The 25,097-nt window shown below is 46.0% G+C and overlaps 1 protein-coding gene across 1 annotated transcript in view; it reads left to right on the top strand.

Moving 5' to 3' along the window:
- Nucleotides 1-25,097, top strand: part of RARS1 (arginyl-tRNA synthetase 1) — a 390,240-nt gene that overhangs the window by 34,559 nt on the left and 330,584 nt on the right. Inside the window, exons 2-3 of the mRNA XM_069654297.1 lie at nt 1,665-1,799; nt 3,250-3,438. Of these exons, the coding sequence (XP_069510398.1) occupies nt 1,665-1,799; nt 3,250-3,438 (324 nt within the window). The remainder of the gene's footprint in view (nt 1-1,664; nt 1,800-3,249; nt 3,439-25,097) is intronic.

The following is a 25,097-nucleotide window of genomic DNA, read 5'->3' on the forward strand; positions in this document are numbered from 1 at the left end:
AGGCCTCTTACCACGATGTATGCCAAGCCGATCCTACCCCAGTCTTGGGGCAAGGAAGTTGAGGTGGGCAGGGTATTTCAGTCCCTAACCCCCTTAATGTGCTTTGTAGGATTCAAATGTTGGTCTATGTCTCCCTTGTCTATTGCACCTAGGGATGTAACGGTATAACGGTATACCGTTAAAGATACCGTGAACCACTTAATTGAACAATAATAACCGTCACATTGTTTATACCGCTATACCGTTTATATCGTTAAGTGTGCTTTTCAATGTGATTTGGAAAGGGTGCAGTAAGCAAGTGCTGCACAGTCTTGGCTTTGCACTGTTGGATGTGCCGTCTACAAATTAGTTTCAGTTGGAGCAGTTTTTAATGCCATTCCATAAACCACACGTGCCTGACACAATATCAATATGTTAGCAATAGGAAGAATACATAAAGTGCCAAGAAGGAAAAGTGTTTACTTTGGGTTGGCGGCTTTGGGGTTTATATATTTATAATGGATGTTTGCAAAACATATGACAATGGAGGATTTCCCTGGTTCTATCGTTGAATTTACATATAATAAGTCACAATGCGAAATTCACTCATCTCTGTGGATATTCCCTGCTGCCATACCAAAGGGTAACATGTCCGTGATTACTGAACACCTTTTGGCCCGTAAGTAAACTAAAGGCTGTAACACAAAGAGAGAGTGTGTGTGCGCGTGTGTATGTGTATGCGCACAAGTGTATACTACCATCAGCCTCCATTGATCTGTGTCATGCAGGTTATCAAGATGGCAACATGTCCATCTTCACCAGTAGCCAGTGGGGGAGCTAAAAGCCTAAATGACCACTTAAGAAAAGCTATTCAGTTTCCTTTGCCAGTCGCAGCAGGGCTTCCTCTCCACAGGTGTGTTTGTGTTTGGTGGAAGCAAGAGATGGCATTTCAGTGGAAAGTATGTTGAAAAGCCCAATTCTGGCCCTGGGTGCCTGGTTTTGTTTGTGATGATAAATCTGACAATTTATGACCTTTTAGAAAATATAAAGATTAGTTAACTCCACTTGCTATACCGCGATAACCATGATATACCGTCATTTGGCAAGAAGGTTATCGTACCGTCATAAAACTAATACCGTGACACCCTTAATTGCACCATGCCTTCTATGACTATATCAGGGTTTGTGAGACTCCAAGAGGAATTATATATAACAAGAACTGTTGGCTTTGCTGGTTTCATTTGTTTTGGAACAGACATAGGGCAAAGTGATGTTTTTAAATGGGTTTTTTTTGCCGTTTTTTGCACCTTTACTTAAAATACTGTGATTAATATTTTTGAAATGTCATTCTAACAAAGAAAATAAATCTCCACATTAAGGAAAAAACATATCTTTAAATGGCCATCAGACCAAGAACAAGGAGGGGGGTGACTAGAAGAAGGGTATAGGCTTGCGTTCTATGTTGCACTGGCTACTGCTATAACATTTTTTTTTCTTTTTGTTTCGTTTTTATTCAAGGCTGATGCAAACATTTGAAACCTGTTCCCTGCAGTCATGCACTGTTTGGAATGCCGCTCAGCCAGTCCCTCCCAACGTATTTACTGTCGGGTCTAAAGTTCAGTTTTCTGGTGCAATTGCTATGTGCGTTGCAAAATATTAATTCTACAACTATACGTTCTCCATAGGAAGTAGAGATCAAGTCTCTGGCTGCTGAAGTTGAGGACCTGAAAAACAATAAACATCTGGGGGTGTCTCTAAATTTGGAAGACCTGCAGGAAGAAAACGCAAAATTGAGATATCGACTGAATATCCTCCGCAAGGTTAGTTATCGGAAGCCGACTGGGGGGGGTGGGGGGTTCATGGAAGCTGATATCTTCAACTTCTGTTAACCATATGTGTGTCGATAGACTGTGTTGGATTTTAAAGGAGGATGATTGCCTATTGCTTGGTCTCCTAAAGTAGAAACTGATTAATCTATGATCTCCTATTGTATTGTCATCCAGCATAACCCAACTATTGATTGCACGTCTCTCGATCCCTGCGTTGTATTTATAAGATTTAATGAGCAGGTGCTGCAAGTAGCTCCTGGATGTCGGGCATGCGCTAGTAGCAAGCAGGAGCTGCCTTTTGGGGAATGTGGAGCTAGCACATCTGAGTTACGTACCGTCCTACAAATCAAACGCCCAGATGAGATGCACTCTAAGTTTGGCATGGGAATGTGAAAGGCACACCTAGAAGACATTTAAAACATAACAAATTCTAAATAATCATTAAAAAAAAATATATATTGTGAAAGTAAGATTTGTAACGTGCTTTGTGCTAGCTCCCCAGTCCCCAGGGTGTTCACCTTTGTGATGGCTGGTACTAAATAACTTCATTTACCTGTCGCTCATCAAATCGTTAATTCGATCCCTGTAATGGAGCAAAATGGTGTGTGCGATATGTATTTATGTATTATTTAACTCTGATAGCAAAATGCAACGTTTAAGAAACTGTATACGAGATCCACTTGCATGAAGAAAATTAGTAGGGCAGGTCAAACCAGCATTACTAAATGAGAGAGCTGTTTACTATGGTAAATCACCCTAATGGATAAGGGAAAAATTACTTTTTGTTGGGTCCACTACATTTCAGTTTATTTGCTTTGTGTCGCTCTTATTTTAGCTCCACAAAGTATGGCCTTGGTGACTCACCTAACGCTGACCTTTCCAGACACCATTGAGGAACAGTCCCAAATATTGTGGTACAGGTTTGAACATGCTACTGTATAGAAAATCAACCTTTTAGGGCTTGAACTCTTGCTGTTGGTAAGGGTGAGTTGCAAGTGGCGCTCCCAACTCAGAAAGAACATATCATCGGGTCTGATAGTATTGCGAAGTACATTTTGAATCCTACCAGAGTAGACATATGGGGTGTCACCACACTCTGATCATTCAGTAGCCTGGGATGGAGTGTTTCGATTTGGTGTCTGGTGATTTGCTTAGTTGTCATGTCATTCGAAATGGGTTAAGTGTAAAGGAGAGTTCATATTTTTCCACGGCCATTACGACATGATCATGCCACTGAACATATGAACACATCTCTGCTGCAAGAAGTATTAGTGGCTACAAGAAAGTGCTAGTAGGGGTCAGTGACTTTTAGTGAATTGTCACATTTAAGCAAATCACCTGATCTCAACTACTTGAGTGTATACCGGTACACTCTTTAGAAAGGACGCTTTTCTGCTGGCACTAATAACGCTTTTATTTGGTTACTACTTTGTCCCCGCAGAGTCTTCAGGAGGAGAGAAATAAGCCAACCAAAACCATGATCAACATCAACACACGTTTGCAGGAAATCTTTGGAGATGCCATTAAGGCTGCATACCCAGAGCTGGAAAATCCTCCTCTCGCAGTCACACCAAGCCAGCAGCCTAAATTTGGAGATTACCAATGCAACAGTGTTATGAGCATGACACAAGTGAGTAATGCAGGGAAAAAAACTATTTGCGGTTTTCTAGTCCCCCTCACATTAGCAACTTGATGCACAAAGTTAGACTTGTATATGTTTGATTAAACTTTAGGGTGTGAAGGCAAGCGTCCCCAGCCAGCACGATCCTCCCCGCAATGAGAGACAATGAAGGACTCTCCCAAGTCGGGAATAAAGCCAGGACAGAGTGCGGGTGAGCTTAAATGGGAGTTTATCAATCAGAATAGGGCATGCAAAGAACTCTGCAAACTCCGAGAGCGCTCTGTCTGACAATAGCACAGACAGGAGTAGGTGCTGCTGCGATGTGGTTGGCCTTGGCTGGAGAACGTCACTGGTCAGCCTCGTGGGTTGGGGTGGGCCTGGCAGGTTGGCTGAGTTCATCCGGGCGGTGTTGTTGTGCCATCGCGGCCAGTGTCGGAGATGAATGTCTTTTCCTGACTTATTTGCCCTAGGCCATGCACACCGCAGTCATTCAGTCATTGCAATATTATCTTCTTTAGTAAATCTTCCGATAGGTTATTCTACAGGTTAATGCAACACAGGAGGAATGCACCTTGTGAGGGGTCTGATGGTCATTCGTCAGGGCATGGTTACCAGTGTCCTGTTGACCGGAGCCATAGGTTGAGGGGCTAAGCTTCAGGGCATGGGACGGGCGGTACAGGTCTTTCTGTCTTGTTAGAAGTTGTTACGGATGTGCCGCTGTGTGTTGTCAAAGTATTGGGTGTCCTGATTGCACAGGGCCATATGTCTAAGATGATCCGGTGGGTTGTGGGGTTTACGAGGGGGCGCCTTTGGAAGTGTGTGTTCAGGCAGAGGTTTACTGCTGTGCTGTAAATAATGCAGGTGGCGGGCCGTGGCCTTGGGTGCTGCAGAGGGGGCTACAAATCTTTGAAGCGGCTCCAGTCTGGTTGGGGGAGGTGGAGCAGCGCGGCGCGGGCCTCTGCTCTCATGTTTGGCAGTCTTCGCAGAGTGGGAGGGGGAATGGCCTTGCACATATTCACAAAGGTATCTTCCTCGTGTGTTGCCGGCTTTTGGTAAAAACATCACAGACATTTGATCACTCTATAATACTTATTCGAATCACTTTAAAACATACATTTCAACTTTGCTGGATGTGTCTCGCTTATATCCAGTCTGAGCACCTTATTCGTACACTATGCTTTAACAACTACAGTATTTAGTTATATGCATATACATTTGCAGTAAGTGAGGTAGTGGTGAGGTTGGTGGAGTACATAGAAAATAACCCGCCACTGTACGTGACGGTGGTGGCACATGAAGGGCTTAGACATACACACATGACAAGTGCATTATCGCGCATCCTTCACATGAGCCCTCTGTATGGTTACATTCGTCTTCTCGTGTACTCTAGCAGCATTAGTTCGGTTATTGCGCAAAACCATGGAGTGTAAGTTTCCCAGTGATACACGTAACAAATAGATCCCTGGAACGCTCCTTCATTATTAGTACCCAACTGCAGTGGTGTGGGCTCGCCATTGCTTATATCATGGAAGCATGCTTTCTATGTTTATACATTTTACAGGTTTTTGTAATATAAGAGATTTTGTGGAGAAAAGCATACTGTGCAAGTGGTCTTGGCATTAATATGTAGAGACTTTCTGCCTTCTGATGACCATTTTACCGTTCTTTTCATCGCCCAGGCCTGCTGGCCGGGTCATGCTGGGAGCGATGATACACTGCGGAAGGTGAACTGTTACAATATTAGTATCTTATGCTAGCTCATGTCCGTCTTGTTCGTGGGAACGGGCTCACAGCGGATCTGCCAGGGTGCTGCGGCGACAGGGATAACTGAAACTCTCCGAGGGTGGGGGCCGCGCTACAGTGCGCTGAGCTCACACCATCTTTAGTAGACAAAATGGTTTCTGAGGCCTAGCTAAATTCAATACGTGCGGGCAATGTCTTCAGCAGGTGAGCCATCCACCACCTGGGCCCTGGTGGTAAGGAGGGGACGAGCCATGGCCCTCACCTGGGGTGGAGATGTAGGCAAGGGGGGGTCTTTTGGACCACTCCTCCCCTACATTTCCCCCCTTTCGTTACTTAAGTAACAAATACTTTAAGTCCTCCAGCCTTCTACATTCTGCTTCGTCCATCACTGCCTCGTCCCATGCAGGTGTGCCTTTTATGGGCATCCATGCTCTGCACACCCCCCGTAAGCTTTCCCCTCTTCTGGCATATTCATCTGGGGTACAAGTCAGGTATATACATCCGCCATCTCCCGCCAAATCTACCCACACCTCCTGGTACCATTCTAGTACACGGGGCTCTCTAATGGTGGTGTGCCATGCTTTATCTATGATATCTTTGTCGTGATAGATAGGCACTAGCTGATATCTTGGTGTGTCATCTGTTCCTGTTTGTACCTGCACTTCCTGCATGTTTTGCATTGTCCCACGGGTGTTGCCCATTGTCACCATCATCATTGCACCATTTGGTACTGCGTTAGCACAAACTCGAAGACCCACCTGGCACAGGCAAACAATTAAAAGGAGGAACACCACAGCTGGCATCAAAAACTTCACAGTCGTTCCAAGCCATGAGGGGACCCAGGAGAAGATGTTATCGAACCACGTGCTGTCTTCTGCTCCACCTTCCATTTTTTCTCCTAGGTTGTGGACTGCTTCGATCACATGGGACAGGGAGCCGTTCTCTGCGTCTTCAGAAGGTACGAAAGTGCAGCAGGCACTTCCTATTTTTCGGCAAACACCTCCATCCATCGCCGTCAACAGGTCCAGGACATACCTGTTTTGCATGGTCATCAGTCGTAAAGCCCTTAGTTCCACTTTTATTACGTTGAACCCTTCTTCAGTGTCGTTTGCCAGCTGAATCAATTCCCAGCGTGTTATCTGGAGCCATTTTGCGTTTGCTCTTGCTTGGACACTTGAGACGAGTGAGGCAAAGAATGTTTCTGCTGAGCTGAATAATCGATATCTGTCTGGGATCTGAGCCAACAGTTCTGATGATGCCTTTGATATGTAATTTGATGCTCGTCTGTTACGGGTCAGCACCTCGCCCTTGTTTCCGGAAGACAGGACATACATTTGTGACTCTGCAGTTGATTGGGCCGCACTCTGTTGTGTGCGTTCCTGTGTCCTTTTGCTCCCATCGATGTGGCTTTCTGGTATCACCATTAGGGCTGAGTGCAGAGTGGCCATTGAGCAGCTGCCACTCCATGACGGGGGGAGGTGCAGGTATGCCTGGTTGCCGCATACCCAGTACGTGTCCATCAGGGCCGCTGTCCCTTTTCTTAGATCTGGGATGGTGAGGGTCTTGTTACAGTTCTTGTTCGTCCCCATGGAGGTTTTCCCCTCTCCTTTAAAACATAATTCATAGTCTATTTCGTTCTGTAGTTTGAAGGGTTTTTCAATGGCGGTTACCCAAGTTAGTTTTGAAATGTGTTCCTTCCACACTGGTGTGCATGTTTCTTCTATCCACTGCAATTTCTCTGGTGCCACACCTCTCAGTGCTTCAGCTTTACACATTACTTCTTCATCCTTCCATTTGTTGTCCGAAAAAAGTGTCCCTTGTATTACAAAAAATGGTTCTTCCAGACATGCCACCCCTGCCGTTTTTGGGTAGCAGGTTTTCTCGTTCTGCAGCATCTGAAAAGTAACTTCATGTGCCTGGAAGGTGTTCTTAATCCTGCATAACGTGAGATGAAGGAGACATTGGGCATCTATGATTGGCAACTCTTTGGGTAGCAATACTTTGGGTGTACCTGAAGCGTGAGGAATGAGGGAGCAGACATAACAGCTCTCGTTTGTTGTTTGTTTAGCTGTGGCACTCATATCCGCATACCATTTATTTGTCTGGTGGGGGTGTCGAGGGTCTTCCATTTTATCTAGTCCTAACCCATAGTACTCATCATACTTCCTCCTCCCTGCTTCCCTCTTTCGTCTCTTATTCTTGTTCCTCATGTACTTCCCAGCCTCCTGGGCGAGGGACAAAATAGACCCCCCCTTTCTCACTCCCGCCCCCCTTGGCCCATGCATCATATAATATTTCGTGTATTGCTAGCAGCTTTTCCTTTTCGTCCCTAACGTTGTCTTGCAGGTTGTTTTTTAGTATGGGGGCAGGCTGGCTGGTGGGGGTGTTATACAACCTGATATGGCAGACGGGTTTCGGTCATTTAAACTGCGGGCATTGTAATTAGATATCCCTGGTGGAGACACTGTTGTTTTTCATTCCACCCTTTGGCTTTTTCTTTTGTAAGATGACAGCACTGGATGGTGTGGTATGATAACCCCATACAAGTTTAGTTTTGTCCCATACCAAAAAATCACCTTCCCTAGTATTGACACTTGCAGTTGTATTGGTTTCAGTAGTGCTGTTAATCCCAGTGCTGTTAATCCCTCCCCCCGCGTTCATCTCGATAGAGATGAACGCTACAAACCAATATGTAACCAGGCCAAACATTAGTATAAAAAACAACGTAATGCACACAGATAATCCACACTCATACGAATATCTGCATCTCTCATGTAATAATTCTCTCATTCTACTAATTCTATCCGTTGCAGGCTGCCCGTTGGATGCCATGGTAGCTCCTGTTTGAGATATAAAAGTGCATTAAGTGCATGCATGTAAACATTTTGTTGGCACTATTAGTGCCAGTATATATTGACAGGGTCCGGAAGCGGGTAGGGTTTGTAGGGACGGGGATGCACAGACAAGGGTGTAAACACTTCATAATTTGATCACTTCATTAATTACATATAAATCCACAAGATTAAAAAAAAGAAAACTTTTTTTTTAAAAAAAAAGGAATGCAAGTATACTTATCAACCATCTTCCCATTCAGGTCCATTACTGTCACACATACACAAGTTCATATTCAGACATCCTGCTCAGTTGCATTGTTTGCTGTTGTCTGTGCCTCCTCATCCACCTCCTCCTGCACGTTACTATATGCTTTTCGTACATCTGTCAAGTGCACCCAGTACCTCAAGCCCTTTACTTTCACTGCCGTGGGCGTGCAGAACACTACCTCGTATGGGCCATGGAACCGTGGTGCATTCCATCGACGCACAAAACTTCTGACATAAATTGAGTCGCCCGGCATCAGATGTAGCTGTTGTTCTGGCTCCGTGGCAGACCCTGTTATGTTTCCCTCCTCTCTAGCGAGGGGTGGAGAGAGCTGCTTTGATATCGCGCGCGCTGCCCTTGTCAATTTCTTCAAATAGTCTGTGAACTCATTTCCCAATATCGCGGCGCTTCTGTGTGCATCTGAGTGTTCACGCAGTGGAGAGTGTGCTGTGTACATTAGTCTCCCAGTCACGATCTCGTGCGGGGACAAATGGTGGTCTTTGCTTGGCTGATTTCTCAGCTCAAATAGCGCAAGGGGCAGACAGTAAATCCAATTCTTTTTCAATGAAAAGCATAGTTTTGATAACCTGCCTTTTAACAGTCCGTTCATCTTTTCCACTACGCCATTACTTTGAGGATGATAAATCGAACACAATTTATGTTTTATTCCCAATAATGTAGTAACTTCCTTGAAAAGCTCATTTACAAAGTGAGTGCCATTGTCTGAGCGAATCACGTCACAAATTCCCCAGCGCGGAAACACTTCCCTAACTAGGAACTTTGCAGCGCTTTTGGCATCAGGTCGTGCACATGGGCCTGCTTCTACCCACCTTGAGAATGGGCATACAACCACGATCATGTAACGTGCTCCATTACACCTTTCCCCCATGTCTGCGTAATCAATATGTAGCTCTCTGAATGGGCCAATCGGTTTTGGAATTGTTCCCCGGAGCGTGCGTAATGTCATTCCTGAATTGTATATCTGACATGTTGTGCATTCCATCGCTAATCGAGATACGTGCTCCTGGAGACAGGGCATGAACCATTCTTCCTGTATTTCTGCTGCGATGTGCTGTCTGGTATTGTGTGCAGGGAAGTGTAGTTGTTGAAACGCAATTTCTAATAACTTGATTGGCATTACCACTTTCCCTGAGTTGTTTTGTCGCCACAGTAAGTCTGTTGCCGACTTGCTGCACCCTCGTTTTGTCCACATTAATTTTTCGTCTGCACTAGCTCCTTCCTGCAATTCTAGTATTTGTGATATAGGCATCATGCTGTAGCCTTCTGGGAGCTCTTCGTTTGTCTTGTGCTGCAACATGTACTCACCTGCTTCATATTTCTGAAAATGGGAAGCTTCCTTGGCGGCAGCGTCCACTGCAGCGTTTCCCAAAGACACAACGTCTGTGTTTGATGTATGTGCTTGGCACTTCACTATTGCTACCGCAGTAGGGTTTTGTAGGGCCTCAATTAACTCTTTCAACAATTCTGCATGCTGTACTGGTGTTCCGTCTGCCCGTCGGAATCCCCTCCGCCCCCATCTTGCTAGACCCCCATGTACTGTCGTCGTCATGTAAGCTGAATCTGTATATATTGTCACTGCGCAACCCTTTGCTGCATGTAGTGCTTCTATGAGCGCAATCAGTTCTGCTGCTTGTGCGGAGTAATGTGATGGGAGGCGGTACTGTACTAGTGTTTCATACTCACCTTCTTCTAACCTCACTACTGCCATACCAACATGTTTTTCTCCCGTGTCCACATCAATCGATGCAGACCCATCCACGAAGTACACTTCCCCCTCGCTCAGAGCGTTCTCACACACCACTGTGCCCCCCCTCTTTCTCCTGTGTAAGTAGCACAATTGTGGTCCTGCATGTCCTCTAGTGTGCACGCTTCTGTAATGAATGTGGCGGGGTTCACTGTCTTGCATCTCACCACATGGATATTGGCGCTAGACAATATGATCTCATAGGCTGTTGCCCGCTGTGTTGTCAGTGTGCTTTTTGACCTCTCAAGTATTGCAAATAATGAATGTTCCACAAACAATGTCACAGGGCAACCCATTACTATTGTGGCACTTTTCTCAATCGCGAACGCGGCTGCAGCGAGTGATTGCTCGCACGCGAAATGGCCTTGCATTACGGCATCTAAAGTACCACTATAGTAAGCCAAAGGCTTGTGTCCTAGGGACGTCTTTTGTGTCAGTACAGCTGTCATGAGTGTTCCCTTGCAGTGTGAGAATAGGTAAAACACGCGTCCATAATCAGGATTTGCTAGCACTGGAGCGCTTGAAATTAACTCTTTTAATGATTTGAATGACGCGCACATTTCTTCTGACCATTCTATTTTTTTGTTCTCCTGTTGTGCTTCCTTGAGTGCTTGTAGGAGGGGTCTCGTGTATGCCGCATAATCTAATATCCATGCTCGGCAATAGTTGCACATTCCCAAGAACTTCTGCATGTCTTTCACCGTCGTGGGTTCTCCTACTGATCTTATAGCTTCTACCCTGTCGGGGATTATTCTTTTTCCATCTTTTGATATCAGCTGTCCCAAGTATAAGACCTCTGTCATGCAGTACTGTAGCTTTCCCTTGTCTACCTTGTACCCCTTGTTGGCCAATAGTGTTAGGAGTGTTGTTGAATCTTTTCTGCATGTTTCCTTGTCTTGTGCACCCACACTAGTAAATCATCTACGTACTGAATGATTGTACTCTCAACTGATAGGTTTCCCAAGTCTTCATGCAATATGCGGTTGAATATGCTTGGGCTCTCACAGTATCCCTGCGGTAATCTGCAGTGTTCATATCTTTTTCCCCCCAGTGTGAATGCTGTCAGGTATCTACTCTCTTCAGCCAGGGGGATTGAGAAAAATGCGTTTTTCAAGTCAACTACTGTGAAATGTGATGCTGTTTTTGTGATGCTGCATAATATTGATGCAGGGTTCGGGACCAAAGGGAACTCTTTCTGAATTACATCATTTAGGGGGCGTAAATCCTGTATCATCCTCCAAGACCCTCCCTTCGCTTTTTTGATTGGATAAATACATGTGTTACATGGGGAATTTGAAGGCACTATTATCCCTTGTGCTAGTAGTGCATCTAGTGTTTCTGTTATCCCTTGTTCAGCTTCACGGGACAATGGATACTGTTTCACTCGGGGTAAAATTGCTCCTTGCTTTAGTTTTATTGTCACAGGCTGTACTCCATGCAACAGCCCTACATCATGGGGGCCTGTTGTCCACAAATTATTTGGTACGAGTCTCATGTCATCATCAAAAAATGACGGCGGTGCTCCTACCACTGCCATCAGTTGAGCGGGGATTTACCTAGCTTGAATCAAAATGTCACAGGGCATCGCTATTTCCATTACAATTTCACCATCCCCCTCTGCATCTGAAAAGAGATCCTCGTCTGTTAAGTCTCTTAGGGCGATGTTGGCATTCGTGCACAGTACTGTACGCCACTCGCATCCTTCCATATCTAATCCAATCACAGCAATCCTTTTCGCTGATACCTGTACAGCGTGCAAGTCCAATGATACCACTGACCCTGGTGCTGTGTCGGGGCTCACTATGGGGCGGAAGAGGAATTCTGCTGGAATCCTCCAGTCCATTTTTCTCAGCTCTGGAATTATGAGGGCCAATGTCTTTAGCCCTTCGATGAACATTTTCTCATTTTCCGGCAACCCCCGTACTTCTTGTGTGGTTGTGTGGGCTTGTACCACCAACATTGTACGCAATGGGCATATTCCGGGTGTTGAACACACTATACCTCTCTCGGTGAATGATATGGTCATGTTGAGTTTACTCAGGAGATCCCTCCCTAATAAATTTATTGGTGAGTGTTCATAATACAGTAAAGGTGTCTTTACAGTCTTACCCCCCACTGTTACATCCAATGCTTCTGTGTAAGGAACTTCAATTACAGCCCCAGAGAACCCCTGCGTCTCTAACTTCCGGTTAGATAACGGGAACCGGCCCTCTCTGATACATGATTTCTCCGCTCCCGAATCCACCATGAATATGAACTGCTTGTCTCCTATCTGCGCCCCTACCAATGGTTCCTCTGCTGCATTGTAGGTGGTAGATAGAACTGGACACGCAAGTGTTCTCTGTGGGCTGTCCTACGCGGGGTGTCTCATCGCCCCCCCTTGATTAAAGACACTTCCTGAAACTACTGATACGCCGTTGTAGGGTGCTGGTGCGGGGGCCCCGTTTGGTGTTGTCGCAAAAGGGATTCCGGGTGTGTACTGCATATTGTCATTGTTTTGTGGGTAGTTCTGTGTTCTATACTGGTGCCCCTGTTGTTGTTCATTATTACCTTGGCCTGGGTTTCTCGGTTGTTGTTGCCCCATTGGAAGACCATATGGGCTCCCCGGGTGGGGATGGCCATACTGTTCTACCTCTTGGAACCCGTTGTTGGGTCTGGCACTGCACTCCCTAGAGTAATGCCCCCATCTTCCGCAATTCCAGCAACTCCCTTGTGCACCTCTAGGGCCCTGCCATCCATTTCCTCCCATTCCCCCGTACCCCGGTCTGCCTCCTCTTCGGCCCCTATACCCACCTCGTCCCCCTCGAGGGGTCCACTCTTGCCACTGCGGACCTCCGCCTTGCTTCTGCTCGTTCCACTGCCGCTGTCCTGCTCCAGCCCAATTAGTTGCCATCCTTCCTTGTATTGCTACCATCCCCTCCTCCTCTCCCTCCCTGCTGTGTGGGAGCGCGGCTACTGCGACCTTCACCAACTTTGTCTGCACTAATTTCGCTTCGTCTACCAATCTCTTCTGCGCCACCTCCTTCTCCCTTTCCTTTATTCTCTTACAATGGTGCACTATTATGCTCTGAATCTCAGGCCATCCCTTCGCTTCAATACCTGCTATCTTGTCGAGCGCATTTTGCACTTCCTTTGGGAGCCCTCTTTTTATAATGAAGTAAAATAAAGATGTCGATTGATACCAGGGCGTGCCCGTTTCTGCTCTCCACATCTCTTGGACCCGAAAAATGTAATCCATAGCCTCCTCCCCGTCATTCGTTGTACACTGCATTACTGACTGTAAGTCTGGCGTATCTGGGAACGTTTCTCGCAAGGCATCCCACACCCTGGCACGCACTGTGTTGAAGGAGGCTCCGTCATGGCGGTCGCAGTCTAATGTTACTCCCGGGAAACCGGCCTTGATCCATACTCTATCAGCCTGATCCCCCACTGCTGATACAAGCAAACTCTTCACATCTCCTATTGCTAGGGGTACCCCGGCAGTGTGTTTCTCAAAGGCGTATATCCACTTACTTGCCCCTCCCGATAACGGGGGCAATAGCTTTAATAAATTGGCTTTATCCATCTGAGCCCATGGGATATAATTCGGCCTCCCTCCTCCCCTATGTATCAGTGGGAGCTGTAACTTTCCTTTCATCGTGGTCTCTGTTCCAGTCTTCACTCCTGACGTTCCCAATGATGCCATTTTCCCCACCCTGTTCCTTAATCGCCCCGTCCACTCATCCAGTGTTCTCATTGAACATGTACCATCCACCCCTTCACTTCCCCCTCCCATTGCCATGCTCAACCTGTCGCTTTCTTCTAGATCGTCCCTTATATCACATAATAGTTCCTCTCTGTCCCCTATAGGTCTTTCTTCATTATCAACACCTCCCTCTCGTGTCCCTACTTCGATTATTCGTGTCGGTTCTTCCTCAATTCTGAACAGGATCTCACCTTTTTTCCACCCGTCTTCGAGTGTTCTATTCTCACTCGGCGCTCTAGACGTGCGCCCTGATCTTACTGCATTAAGTGCTGTTTGTTCACACATGTCTTTTACCCTTGATAGTTCATCTTTCGCTATTGAGAGCCTTGATTGTAAATCATCTGTTAGCTTTTCTATGTCCACCCTCTGTGTACTTGCTTGGGCTCGCTCCCTTGTACTTTCATATGGCGGGGGTGCCGTTGGTCGGTGGGGTGTAGTAGTTGTCGGGGGAGGCACATAAGTGGGGTCACTGTACCCCTCTGCGGGCACAGGCTTGTTTAATATCGGGTACAAGCTTATTACCTCTATTGGTGGCTCTACACTTGACAATTCTTTAGCATCTTTCTGTATCATCAGTGGATTGTCTGTGGTGGATGGTAGGTCAGGATTTATTGCTGGTGCTTTAGGCGGTGGTACCTCTTCAAATAACCTCCAGAGATCCAATATTTCCCTCCTATTGTGCAACTTCTTCCCCTTGTATTTCAAATAAATGCATGTGGCCACCATATCCAGAATGCTTTTATCAAATGACCCTCCCTCGGGCCATATCTGGGGTAACCCCTCTCCCTTCAGCTCTGTTATCCATTGATCATGATATTTCTTAATCCGCTCCGCGTACCCTGGCAGGTTCTTACAAATGTGTGATAAGGGTGTCTCGGCCCCCATCTTTGTGCCCTCCTAGTACTTGTGTGTTCTCTGTGTGTCCGCAACTATAATGTAGATGTATTACCAATATTATTTTTCGTTTTCTACTTCACATTCAATAATGGGCTCCTCTCTGCTCTTCCTCGCCTGCACAATACAGAACTGGCTGTACACAGTCTCTATTCTAGTCTCTTTGGGGGGCACATACAAGAGCAAACCATCAGTGATTTCGACAACATTAACCCGGAAATCAAAAAGGTACACACTCACTTCACCTTGTCATTTTGTCTTCAAAAGGCTCTATCCGGCCACACTTACCATGACCATTCAATTACTATACATTTATAGCCATTTTACGCACTCACGGCACCAAATTGTCTTCTGACGCATACGAGGTGCACACACCTCGCTGTAACACTCTGTTCACAATTCAATCTGCCCTCCCTTTCCTCCCTAGCCGGCTGTCCCTGTCCGTCTTATTCAGATATATGGATGCGGATGTATATATTTTGATCTACTCTTCTCTCTTCTAGTAGGACTCTCTGTCTCTTACTTTCTACCTAACACTTTGTACTGATCTCACCTTTATTTTCCCCCCAAACTTAAAGAAAAGAATCGAAAAAAGAAATAGCAGTCACTAATATATTCTCAGTGTCCCCCTTTGCCGGACACTTAACTTATTATGCACTTCTTCATATATTCCCAGTACTAGTCAATATAGCACTATGCGGCGCCGCCTTCCACCCCCTTTCGGAGCTAGGTTCCCGTCACTTTTATCTCTTATTCACCTCTTAATCCTAATGGCCATATGCAAAGAAAAAGTAAAGAAAGTTTAGGATGATCCTTAGATCTGCGTACCCCCTTTTCTACCCCTCCTCGTTCTCTGTCCTAGATCCCTTCCTCCACTCCCTTTACGATCGCTCGCACTCAATACTCACGTGCCCGTCTTGAACCGATAGTCTCCGAAACTGGGTCCGTCCAGGCAGTGTTGCCGTCCACTCAACAGTCAGCCCCGGCTCCGGCGAGCGGTACTCAAAGGGGATTTTTCAACCGGGATCCCGTACCCCCTCTCTCTATTGAGTGCGCACTTCTTAGTGTACAGGTCGGCGTTGGCGGGCAGCCTCCCGGAGCCGGCTCACCGTGCGTATCCCTTTTCGACCGGAGATTCTCGTGCCAAAAGGGGACGGTAATGTTAGGTCGGGAAAAAATAATAATAATAATAATCACGCTTTCGGGGTCACCACTGAAGGCAAGCGTCCCCAGCCAGCACGATCCTCCCCGCAATGAGAGACAATGAAGGACTCTCCCAAGTCGGGAATAAAGCCAGGACAGAGTGCGGGTGAGCTTAAATGGGAGTTTATCAATCAGAATAGGGCATGCAAAGAACTCTGCAAACTCCGAGAGCGCTCTGTCTGACAATAGCAAAGACAGGTGTATATATTTACAAAAAACGTCATAAGAACCTACATACTATAGGGGGCACAAGTTTGATGGGATTGGGTGGCGATGACTAGCTATAGGTGCTGCTGCGATGTGGTTGGCCTTGGCTGGAGAACGTCACTGGTCAGCCTCGTGGGTTGGGCTGGGCCTGGCAGGTTGGCTGAGTTCATCCGGGCGGTGTTGTTGTGCCATCGCGGCCAGTGTCAGAGATGAATGTCTTTTCCTGATTTATTTGCCCTAGGCCATGCACACCGCAGTCATTCAGTCATTGCAATATTATCTTCTTTAGTAAATCTTCCGATAGGTTATTCTACAGGTTAATGCAACACAGGAGGAATGCACCTTGTGAGGGGTCTGATGGTCATTCGTCAGGGCATGGTTACCAGTGTCCTGTTGACCGGAGCCATAGGTTGAGGGGCTAAGCTTCAGGGCATGGGACGGGCGGTACAGGTCTTTCTGTCTTGTTAGAAGTTGTTACGGATGTGCCGCTGTGTGTTGTCAAAGTATTGGGTGTCCTGATTGCACAGGGCCATATGTCTAAGATGATCCGGTGGGTTGTGGGGTTTACGAGGGGGCGCCTTTGGAAGTGTGTGTTCAGGCAGAGGTTTACTGCTGTGCTGTAAATAATGCAGGTGGCGGGCCGTGGCCTTGGGTGCTGCAGAGGGGGCTACAAATCTTTGAAGCGGCTCCAGTCTGGTTGGGGGAGGTGGAGCAGCGCGGCGCGGGCCTCTGCTCTCATGTTTGGCAGTCTTCGCAGGGTGGGAGGGGGAATGGCCTTGCACATATTCACAAAGGTATCTTCCTCGTGTGTTGCCGGCTTTTTGTAAAAACATCACAGACATTTGAACACTCTATAATACTTATTCGAATCACTTTAAAACATACATTTCAACTTTGCTGGATGTGTCTCGCTTATATCCAGTCTGAGCACCTTATTCGTACACTATGCTGTAACAACTACAGTATTTAGTTATATGCATATACATTTGCAGTAAGTGAGGTAGTGGTGAGGTTGGTGGAGTACATAGAAAATAACCCGCCACTGTATGTGACGGTGGTGGCACATGAGGGGCTTAGACATACACACATGACAAGTGCATTATCGCGCATCCTTCACATGAGCCCTCTGTATGGTTACATTCGTCTTCTCGTGTACTCTAGCAGCATTAGTTCGGTTATGGCGCAAAACCATGGAGTGTAAGTTTCCCAGTGATACACGTAACAAATAGATCCCTGGAACGCTCCTTCATTATTAGTACCCAACTGCAGTGGTGTGGGCTCGCCATTGCTTATATCATGGAAGCATGCTTTCTATGTTTATACATTTTACAGGTTTTTGTAATATAAGAGATTTTGTGGAGAAAAGCATACTGTGCAAGTGGTCTTGGCATTAATATGTAGAGACTTTCTGCCTTCTGATGACCATTTTACCGTTCTTTTCATCGCCCAGGCCTGCTGGCCGGGTCATGCTGGGAGCGATGATACACTGCGGAAGGTGAACTGTTACAATATTAGTATCTTATGCTAGCTCATGTCAGTCTTGTTCGTGGGAACGGGCTCACAGCGGATCTGCCAGGGTGCTGCGGCGACAGGGATAACTGAAACTCTCCGAGGGTGGGGGCCGCGCTACAGTGCGCTGAGCTCACACCATCTTTAGTAGACAAAATGGTTTCTGAGGCCTAGCTAAATTCAATACGTGCGGGCAATGTATTCAGCAGGTGAGCCATCCACCACCTGGGCCCTGGTGGTAAGGAGGGGACGCCCGATGAGCCATGGCCCTCACCTGGGGTGGAGATGTAGGCAAGGGGGGGTCTTTTGGACCACTCCTCCCCTACAGGTGCACATGGAATATCACCTTTCCACCACATTGTGAGCCTTATTTGTTCCTCCCTCGCAACCGGTTTACCTTCTGCATATTGTCTGCAATATCATTTTAGCATGGCATCAAGTTCTTACTGTTCCATGCTAATGCTAATACTGTGCCTGGTATATTCTTCTGTAGTGCTTTTGTCACATCGCCTTCGATTCATTGACCTAATGAATCGGAGCAGGTTGAACATCGTTTAACTATGGCAGAGAAAAAACACTTATTCACCACCTCCAGAGTTTCGAATGTTTGCAGTACGTAACTCTTATTTTAGCTCTGGAAAATATTTCATAAAATCCTAGACCGTAGTGTCACTGATGATTATTCCAGAGTATGCACCTGATATATCTTCGTGACATCACTCTGATTTTTCCATAGACTCCATTGAGGGCAGTCCTAAATATTGTGAACAGCTGTACAGTTTTGAAAATTAAACTCAACTTTTTAGGGCTTGAGCACGAGTTGATATTCAGGGTGTATTGCAAAGTGGAGCTTTCAACTCAGAAATAGCACACCGTTGGCCTGATAGTAATTACTGTAAAGTAGATTTTGAATCTTTCCAGAGTATCCATATGCAGTGTCACTGCACACTGATTGTGCAGTAGCCAGGGAGGGAGTGTTTTGGTGTCTGGTGACTTGCTTCTTCGTTAATCAACTTGCAGGGATTTGGAAACCAATCTGGAGCTCTAGATTACAGCAAACTAGTGAGGAACTCTTCTGTAAGAACATTTCATTGCAAAAGATTGGCAGAACCCATTTGGTGTAATGAAGGTGATTAGAACCGAGGTAAAAATAATTGCATCATTGTAGGAGTAGTTGCCATGAAGCTGTCATTCGACCTAAAGGTTGCCTGCATACTACAGCCATGCCCCTCACTGCGTTGAAGAGAATTATTTATTTTCAGTTTCAGAGCCCGGAGATACTTTTTTCATTTTAATATTGAGATTTGGTTTTTCTTAATTCATTTATAGAAAACCATATTGATATTATTTAAAATCAGGGTAAATGGCAATATGCAAAACCATTACTTAGGTAACCTAACATCATAACATACTGTGGTGGGACAGAAGGACACATAGTCTGAATTTTAATCTCACTAATGATTTTTTCAAACAATATAGATGAACTCCTATCTTTCCCTGTACTAAGGGTTTTCCCTTCCTAACAAAATCTAACTAAGGTGCTCACCAGTTGTCAGTGAGCGTCCAAATCGGAATCAGTCCACTGTTCCAACTAACCTACTGTAACCCTAGCACTTTTCTAACATAAATCAGGAGAATAGCTCTCTTCTCCTGTAAGCTGGTTCTTCACTGTTCTCTTCAGTAAGTTGTTCTCAAATAGTTCTAACTACTTTTATTAAGTCCCACAATTCTAATACTGGTTTTCAGGCTTTCAGTCTTCACTGTGATTTGATTACTCTTTCGCTCCTTCTGAGAAGGTAACTTTGCCCAACTCTTAGGGCTTCCCCCTTGTCCTCCTGGGTTCTTATCTTGCAGTCTCTGGTTTCACTTTGGGCTGGGTCTTTATTTCCCATTTCAATAAACTCTTTAGGTTTTCCCTGTCCACACTATTTCTTTATTTGCATAGCTTTCCCTTCCTCTTCCAATAACACTTGTAACTTTGTGTTGGTACTTTCTCGACTGGGATGAGTATGCACGTTCCAATAATGATTCTCTTTTGCATTGTTTAATATCAATATTTGCTCCTCAATCAGTCTCCAGGTTCTCTCCTTATTCAATATCGATTCTTTGTCTGCACTGGAACGACCGTTCCAATAACGCTTCTCTTTATTCACTTCCAATATTTTATCTGGACTGGGACGAGCATGAGCGTTCCAATAATGTCCATCAGTCCTCCTCCCGGGTCTCATGTTTTTCCCTGTTACCTGTTCTGCTCAGGGAAAGTGTCACAGGGTTCCTTGACAGGGTGGGACTTTCTCTACCACTAGTCATGTTGACCTCTCAAAGGGCTTCTGGTATTCTTCTTTACCGTGGCTTCAGACGCTGTCTCGTTGGTATCTCGCTTTACAGCTCATTATCCAAGGAAGTGGTCTCTGCGTCGTTCACAGACCCATTGATTGCTTAATTTTGGACATGCCACCACTTATCTCCTCTGGGGTGAGGATGCCTTGCGTACAGTTCGGTTTCTCTCTTCTTTTCGCCTTCTCGATACCATGCGTCTGCAATTAGTCTTTGGCACAGGATGCTTCGCGTCTAGTTTCTCGTCTGCACACGCCTATGAGCAGATTATTATTTCACAGTTTATCTCTCCCTCCCTGCTCCATCCAAGACAGCATTGGCAATATCACTGCCTTCTGCCCGGGTGGGACGGGGCTTTTTAATCATACTCTCCAACATCTGTGTGGCACAGATTACAGGCTTCCCCGCCCTATTGCAGCGCCCAATCATCATCATCCTCATCGTCGTCGTCGTCAGGAAGACTTTTTCCACCGGAATCTCAATTCCAAGGTCTCCTCGTGCCACCATTATCCCATCACTGGCCTCCAGGATCTCGTCAAATCTGTGCACGCCTTCATAGTTTTCAATTTTGCTGATTATCCAGATGTTCTTCCCTTTTTCTCCCAATACATTCCGAACTGCTTCAACATCTTAAAGATGCAAATACCATGTCCACATCCTGCTCGACTCCAAACTTCAAGTCCTGGATGTCCTTCTCAGAAACAGCAGGAAGGTCAACAGCTGCACCAGGGAAGTTTACCCCCTTCTTACTGCCCAAGGTACCACCATTCTCCCCCTCAGTAAGGACGTAATTATCACCAATTTCTTTCAAGAGTAGAGATATGAGACTCTACATAAGGTTGGGGTGCTCGTCTCACCTAATAATAAGATGTAAAAGATATCCAAAGATCCTTTCTTGCCTTGGGAAACTATAGTTCTCACAAGGTTCGCCATAGAAAGTTAAAAGGGGACTCCCAAGGGCAACCCAGCAACAATAGACACTTAATTATTGCCAAAACATTGTCAAAGAGGATAACCTTTAAAAGAGACACTTTGGATAGTCTTAAAAATGACACCCATAAAAAAGAGTAAAAGACTGAGTGTGGAAAAAGGTTCCCACTCACTGAGGTATAAGGGAAAAATAATCCACCAGTAAAGCAAAATGTTCTGGGGTTGACCCAGGTCAGGAAGATTTATCATTGCTAGGAAAATCTTACCTAACAAATACAGAGTATAAAGCAACCAGAGAGAAAGGAATGTGACACTGTGCCGGGGAAGTCCCATGGCAACGTGATAAAAACCAGAGGTGAAGACTGGAAGAAGAATGAGAAACCCAGCAAGTTACGAACTTGCTTGCAGACGTATACTGAATGAAAGCTGGATGCATGCATGGCGTCCAATGCCAAAGAGGAACACAAATGAAGTGGGGAAAGGTGCATAGACGAGAGCAGCCGAGCTGATTGCAAGGCGTCTTCTTTACTTTGAGCAAGAGCTAAGTGGCATGGCGGGACCACATTCAAGCAGAGGTGGACCAGTGGGTTCGTGAACGACGCCAATACTACTTCTGTTGATGCAACAAGGGACAACCGAGCAAACGAGAGACTGGACAAATCGTACATAAAACCACAGAAATTATGAGTGGCTAACCCGACAAGTGGAGCAGAAGGTCCCAGCTAGCCGGAAAAACCCCAGTCATGTTATTCCTGAGCACAACAGGTAACTGGGAAAGTGGGAGACCCGAGAAGGGGGGGGGGAGGGAGGGACTGAAGATCGCTACTGGAATGCTCATACTCGTCCCAGTCGAGATAAAGTATTGATAGTGAAGAACGGAAAAGAGAATCATTACTGTAATATTCCTACTTGTCCTAGTTGAGATAAAAAATGGACATTGAATGAGGAAAGAACGTTGAGATATTAAATAAAGTGAGAGAGAATCATTACTGCAACGCTATACTCGTCCCAGCTGGGATAAAGGGTTAGCATGGAATGATGATCCTTAATGGAAGGTTTATAATCCAAAAGGTCAAGTGAAAGAAGTTTGAGAACTTGAAAAACCCAATATCAGAACTGTGTGACTTAATAAAAGTAGTTATATGCTATTGACTGGTTATTTATCACCAGTCTGCTGGAAGGACTTGTGTGGGTAACCCACTAAATTTCTTTTGAAAGTGTTTTGTATTTTCCAATAATTCTTGAAAAATAGTTTTGATGAATTTGTAGTAAAAGATATTTTTATTTGACAATGTACATCTTTCTGAGGCCTTTAGCATACGTTATACTGTTGAATGCATTTCGGTCTTTATTAGACCTTCATCAGGAACTGTTGATAATAAAGAAATAAAAAATAATAAATAAAAATTAACCTTACATTCACAAATAAACTGATTTTGTATTTTAAATTGTGCTTAGAATCAGCTCTGCTATACATATTACAAGAAAGGTACCTGTATAAAACATTGCTTTAAGTCTTTGGCCTTATTTATTATATTTCCTTGTTAGATATTTATCCAATTCTTCTTCACTCAAGCATGCTAGTTTGTTAGTTGTTGCATGTCCTTAATATGGCTTCTCTTACTTCCTAGTAATGAAAAACATTAACCAATAAGGGTTGTACTTCTGACAAATGTTATTTACAAATTACTCTGTCAGCTAGAGTTTCACCTCCCCACAGGGGGAGTCTTACCTGATGTGTAAACCAGTGTAGTAGCAGCAGGGCACCTTGCTCGCGTGAAAACGCGTTGCTGGTTGCCCTGCTTGCTTTTATATTGAAAAAATGGCGCCGGCACGCAACGTGGCCGCCATTTTGAATTGGTAAAAAACGTCGATTGGACATTACCTGATCTCATATTAGTACTTATGCTCATGCATGAGCATAAAAATCCCTCACGCTTTGAGGTCCCTCAGATTGTTTTTTTCCGCCCATCATACTGGTCGCCTTAAGCGGAGCTCGTTCAGAGACATTGCAAATTGTTGCATCGACCCTTGGTCGAATAGATTATATTAATATTGAGATCGCCCTAACTGTCCTTCCTTTCGACGGCTGTTTTGAATCTCTGCCGAAAACCTTCAGCAGACCTTTGGACGGTGATCCAGTTGGCACTGCTGACCACGTGGCCGAGCCTTCCAGCTGGCCTACACAGTAAGGACGACGGGTTCGTGGTGGACATTTCTGTACAATCCGAGAATGCCTTTCCCTTTCCTCCCTCTTTCCTCTTTGGTCTTCGTCACTTTCCCTATCCTCAGCTATGGAGAGGACTCCATTTAGGTTTTGCCCCATCTGCAAGGGCAAATTTCCTTGGAGAGATAAGCATTGATGGTGTAACCGTTGCTTGCCTCTCGAGCACAACGAAGAAGGTTGTGCGGCTTGCAAGCTCCTCCGTCCTAACACATTGAAGGGGCACTGTGTCAAGCGGTGGGCGGCCTACGGGATGTCGGAGGGCGAGTCATCTCCCGCTGCCGCAACCACAGAGTCTGACGAGGGCAATAGTGATGAGCATACCTCCGACTCGGAGGTCGTTGACCTTTCGACATAGCGTTCCCGCTCTGCATCTTCTGCCCCAGGCCCTGCAACACATGGCCCAGGCACTGCTATGGGGAATATACACCCCGGCGACAAAGACGAACATTTGCAGATCACTAAGCACACAACCCCCGGCCAGTCTTCGTCGAAGAAGACCACAGCGCCAACGGGTATGCCGGATGTTCTGGCTGTACCCGCCAACCGCAACGATCGGCAGCCCTCCCCGCAGCTGCAGATAAGCCTAGCGACCGGGCACTCGAAAACAAAGGGCACTACTCCTAATATTTCAAGTTCCATCGAGACGTATCGTAAGGAGTCTACCGACGTTAAAAACCCCGGCTCCGCTGAAGGTGTCTGCTGGCGACAAGGCCCCGGCTCTGCTGAAGAAGACATCCGTTGGAGACAAGCCACTGGCTCCGACGAAAGCTACACAACCGCAGGCCGATACTACACGTCTCCCGTCAGCGGAAGACTTGGCAGAGAGCATCGCAAGACTTGTTTCAGCCGACGCTCCTAGGCGGCAGTCAAAGGATTCGCCGAGGCCAAGGATCGGTCGAAATACAGAGATAGCCTAAGGGGAATGCCAGAAACCTCTGCCAAGTCCAAGGAGAAACACAGGGACACGCCACCTCTGCTGGTCCCCTGGGAGGAGTTTTCAGAAGGCGAAGAGGGCATTTCTTAGGCATTGAGACAAAAATCTCGACGTTTGGCGGCAGAGGATCGTTTACAGGAGCCCTTTCCACCTCTAGACCCCTCTGGGTCTTCTGTTTGGACTAGGGAAAAATGTGAGAATTGTATGGAAAGGCTTGATAGGTTTGTTACCTTATCAGAGCAATCCACCCCCAAAAGACCATGGGAACAAAGCATTTTGGACCCTGTGGCTACATTTCCAAGACTTTGACCCCTCTCACGAAGAGGATGTGTAGACTTGCGACCTCACTGAGGAGGAACTTCCTGCAGACATTAAGGATGAAGATCATTTCATCGATCCTGAGGATATACATGAACCCATAGAGGGATGGTGGAAAAACCCAGATATGACTGACCCTCAGCCTTGGCAGTCTCCAAACCCTTCACCAGATCCTGATGCCCTGTGTTTGGATTCCCCACAGACTACTCCCACTAGACAGCCCTCTCCAGTGAACGATCAAATGACATTTAACGCCATGTTGCGCAAAGCAGCAGAACATTTCAAAATCACCACTGATGAAGCTGTTCCTGAGGCTGACTTTGTGGAGGATATTCTTAAAGAGAAGCCGCCGGCCAGCCAGGCTATTCCTCTCCTCAATTCGATTAGAAAGCGCCTGGCTCCCTAGTTATCAACACTTGCACTCACAAGACCAGTTAATCGGAGTATAGAAAATCTTTTTTTGGCCTCGCCCCCACCCCCCCCTGCCCCTAAACACCCCCCCCCCCGATCCCCTTTATATCGGAGGTCACTCCACCCCAGACTCTGGTGGTGACCACTATAAGGAAAAGAGCAGGGGTTCCCCTGTCAACCGGCGAGGCACCCCCCTGACAAAGAGTATAAAAGGCTCTACGCCCTGGGAAAGGGGCTCACGGCCGCAGCTGCTTTTTCTACACGCATTGCTAACAATACTACCTTGTTAGCCAGTTACACGGATGTTCAGTGTGCCTTGGTACAGGAAGGCCTGCAGGAGGTTCCT

Source organism: Ambystoma mexicanum, chromosome 3q (assembly GCF_040938575.1).
Source record: "Ambystoma mexicanum isolate Mex_15411 chromosome 3q, UKY_AmexF1_1, whole genome shotgun sequence".
In the NCBI taxonomy this organism is placed as follows: domain Eukaryota; kingdom Metazoa; phylum Chordata; class Amphibia; order Caudata; family Ambystomatidae; genus Ambystoma; species Ambystoma mexicanum.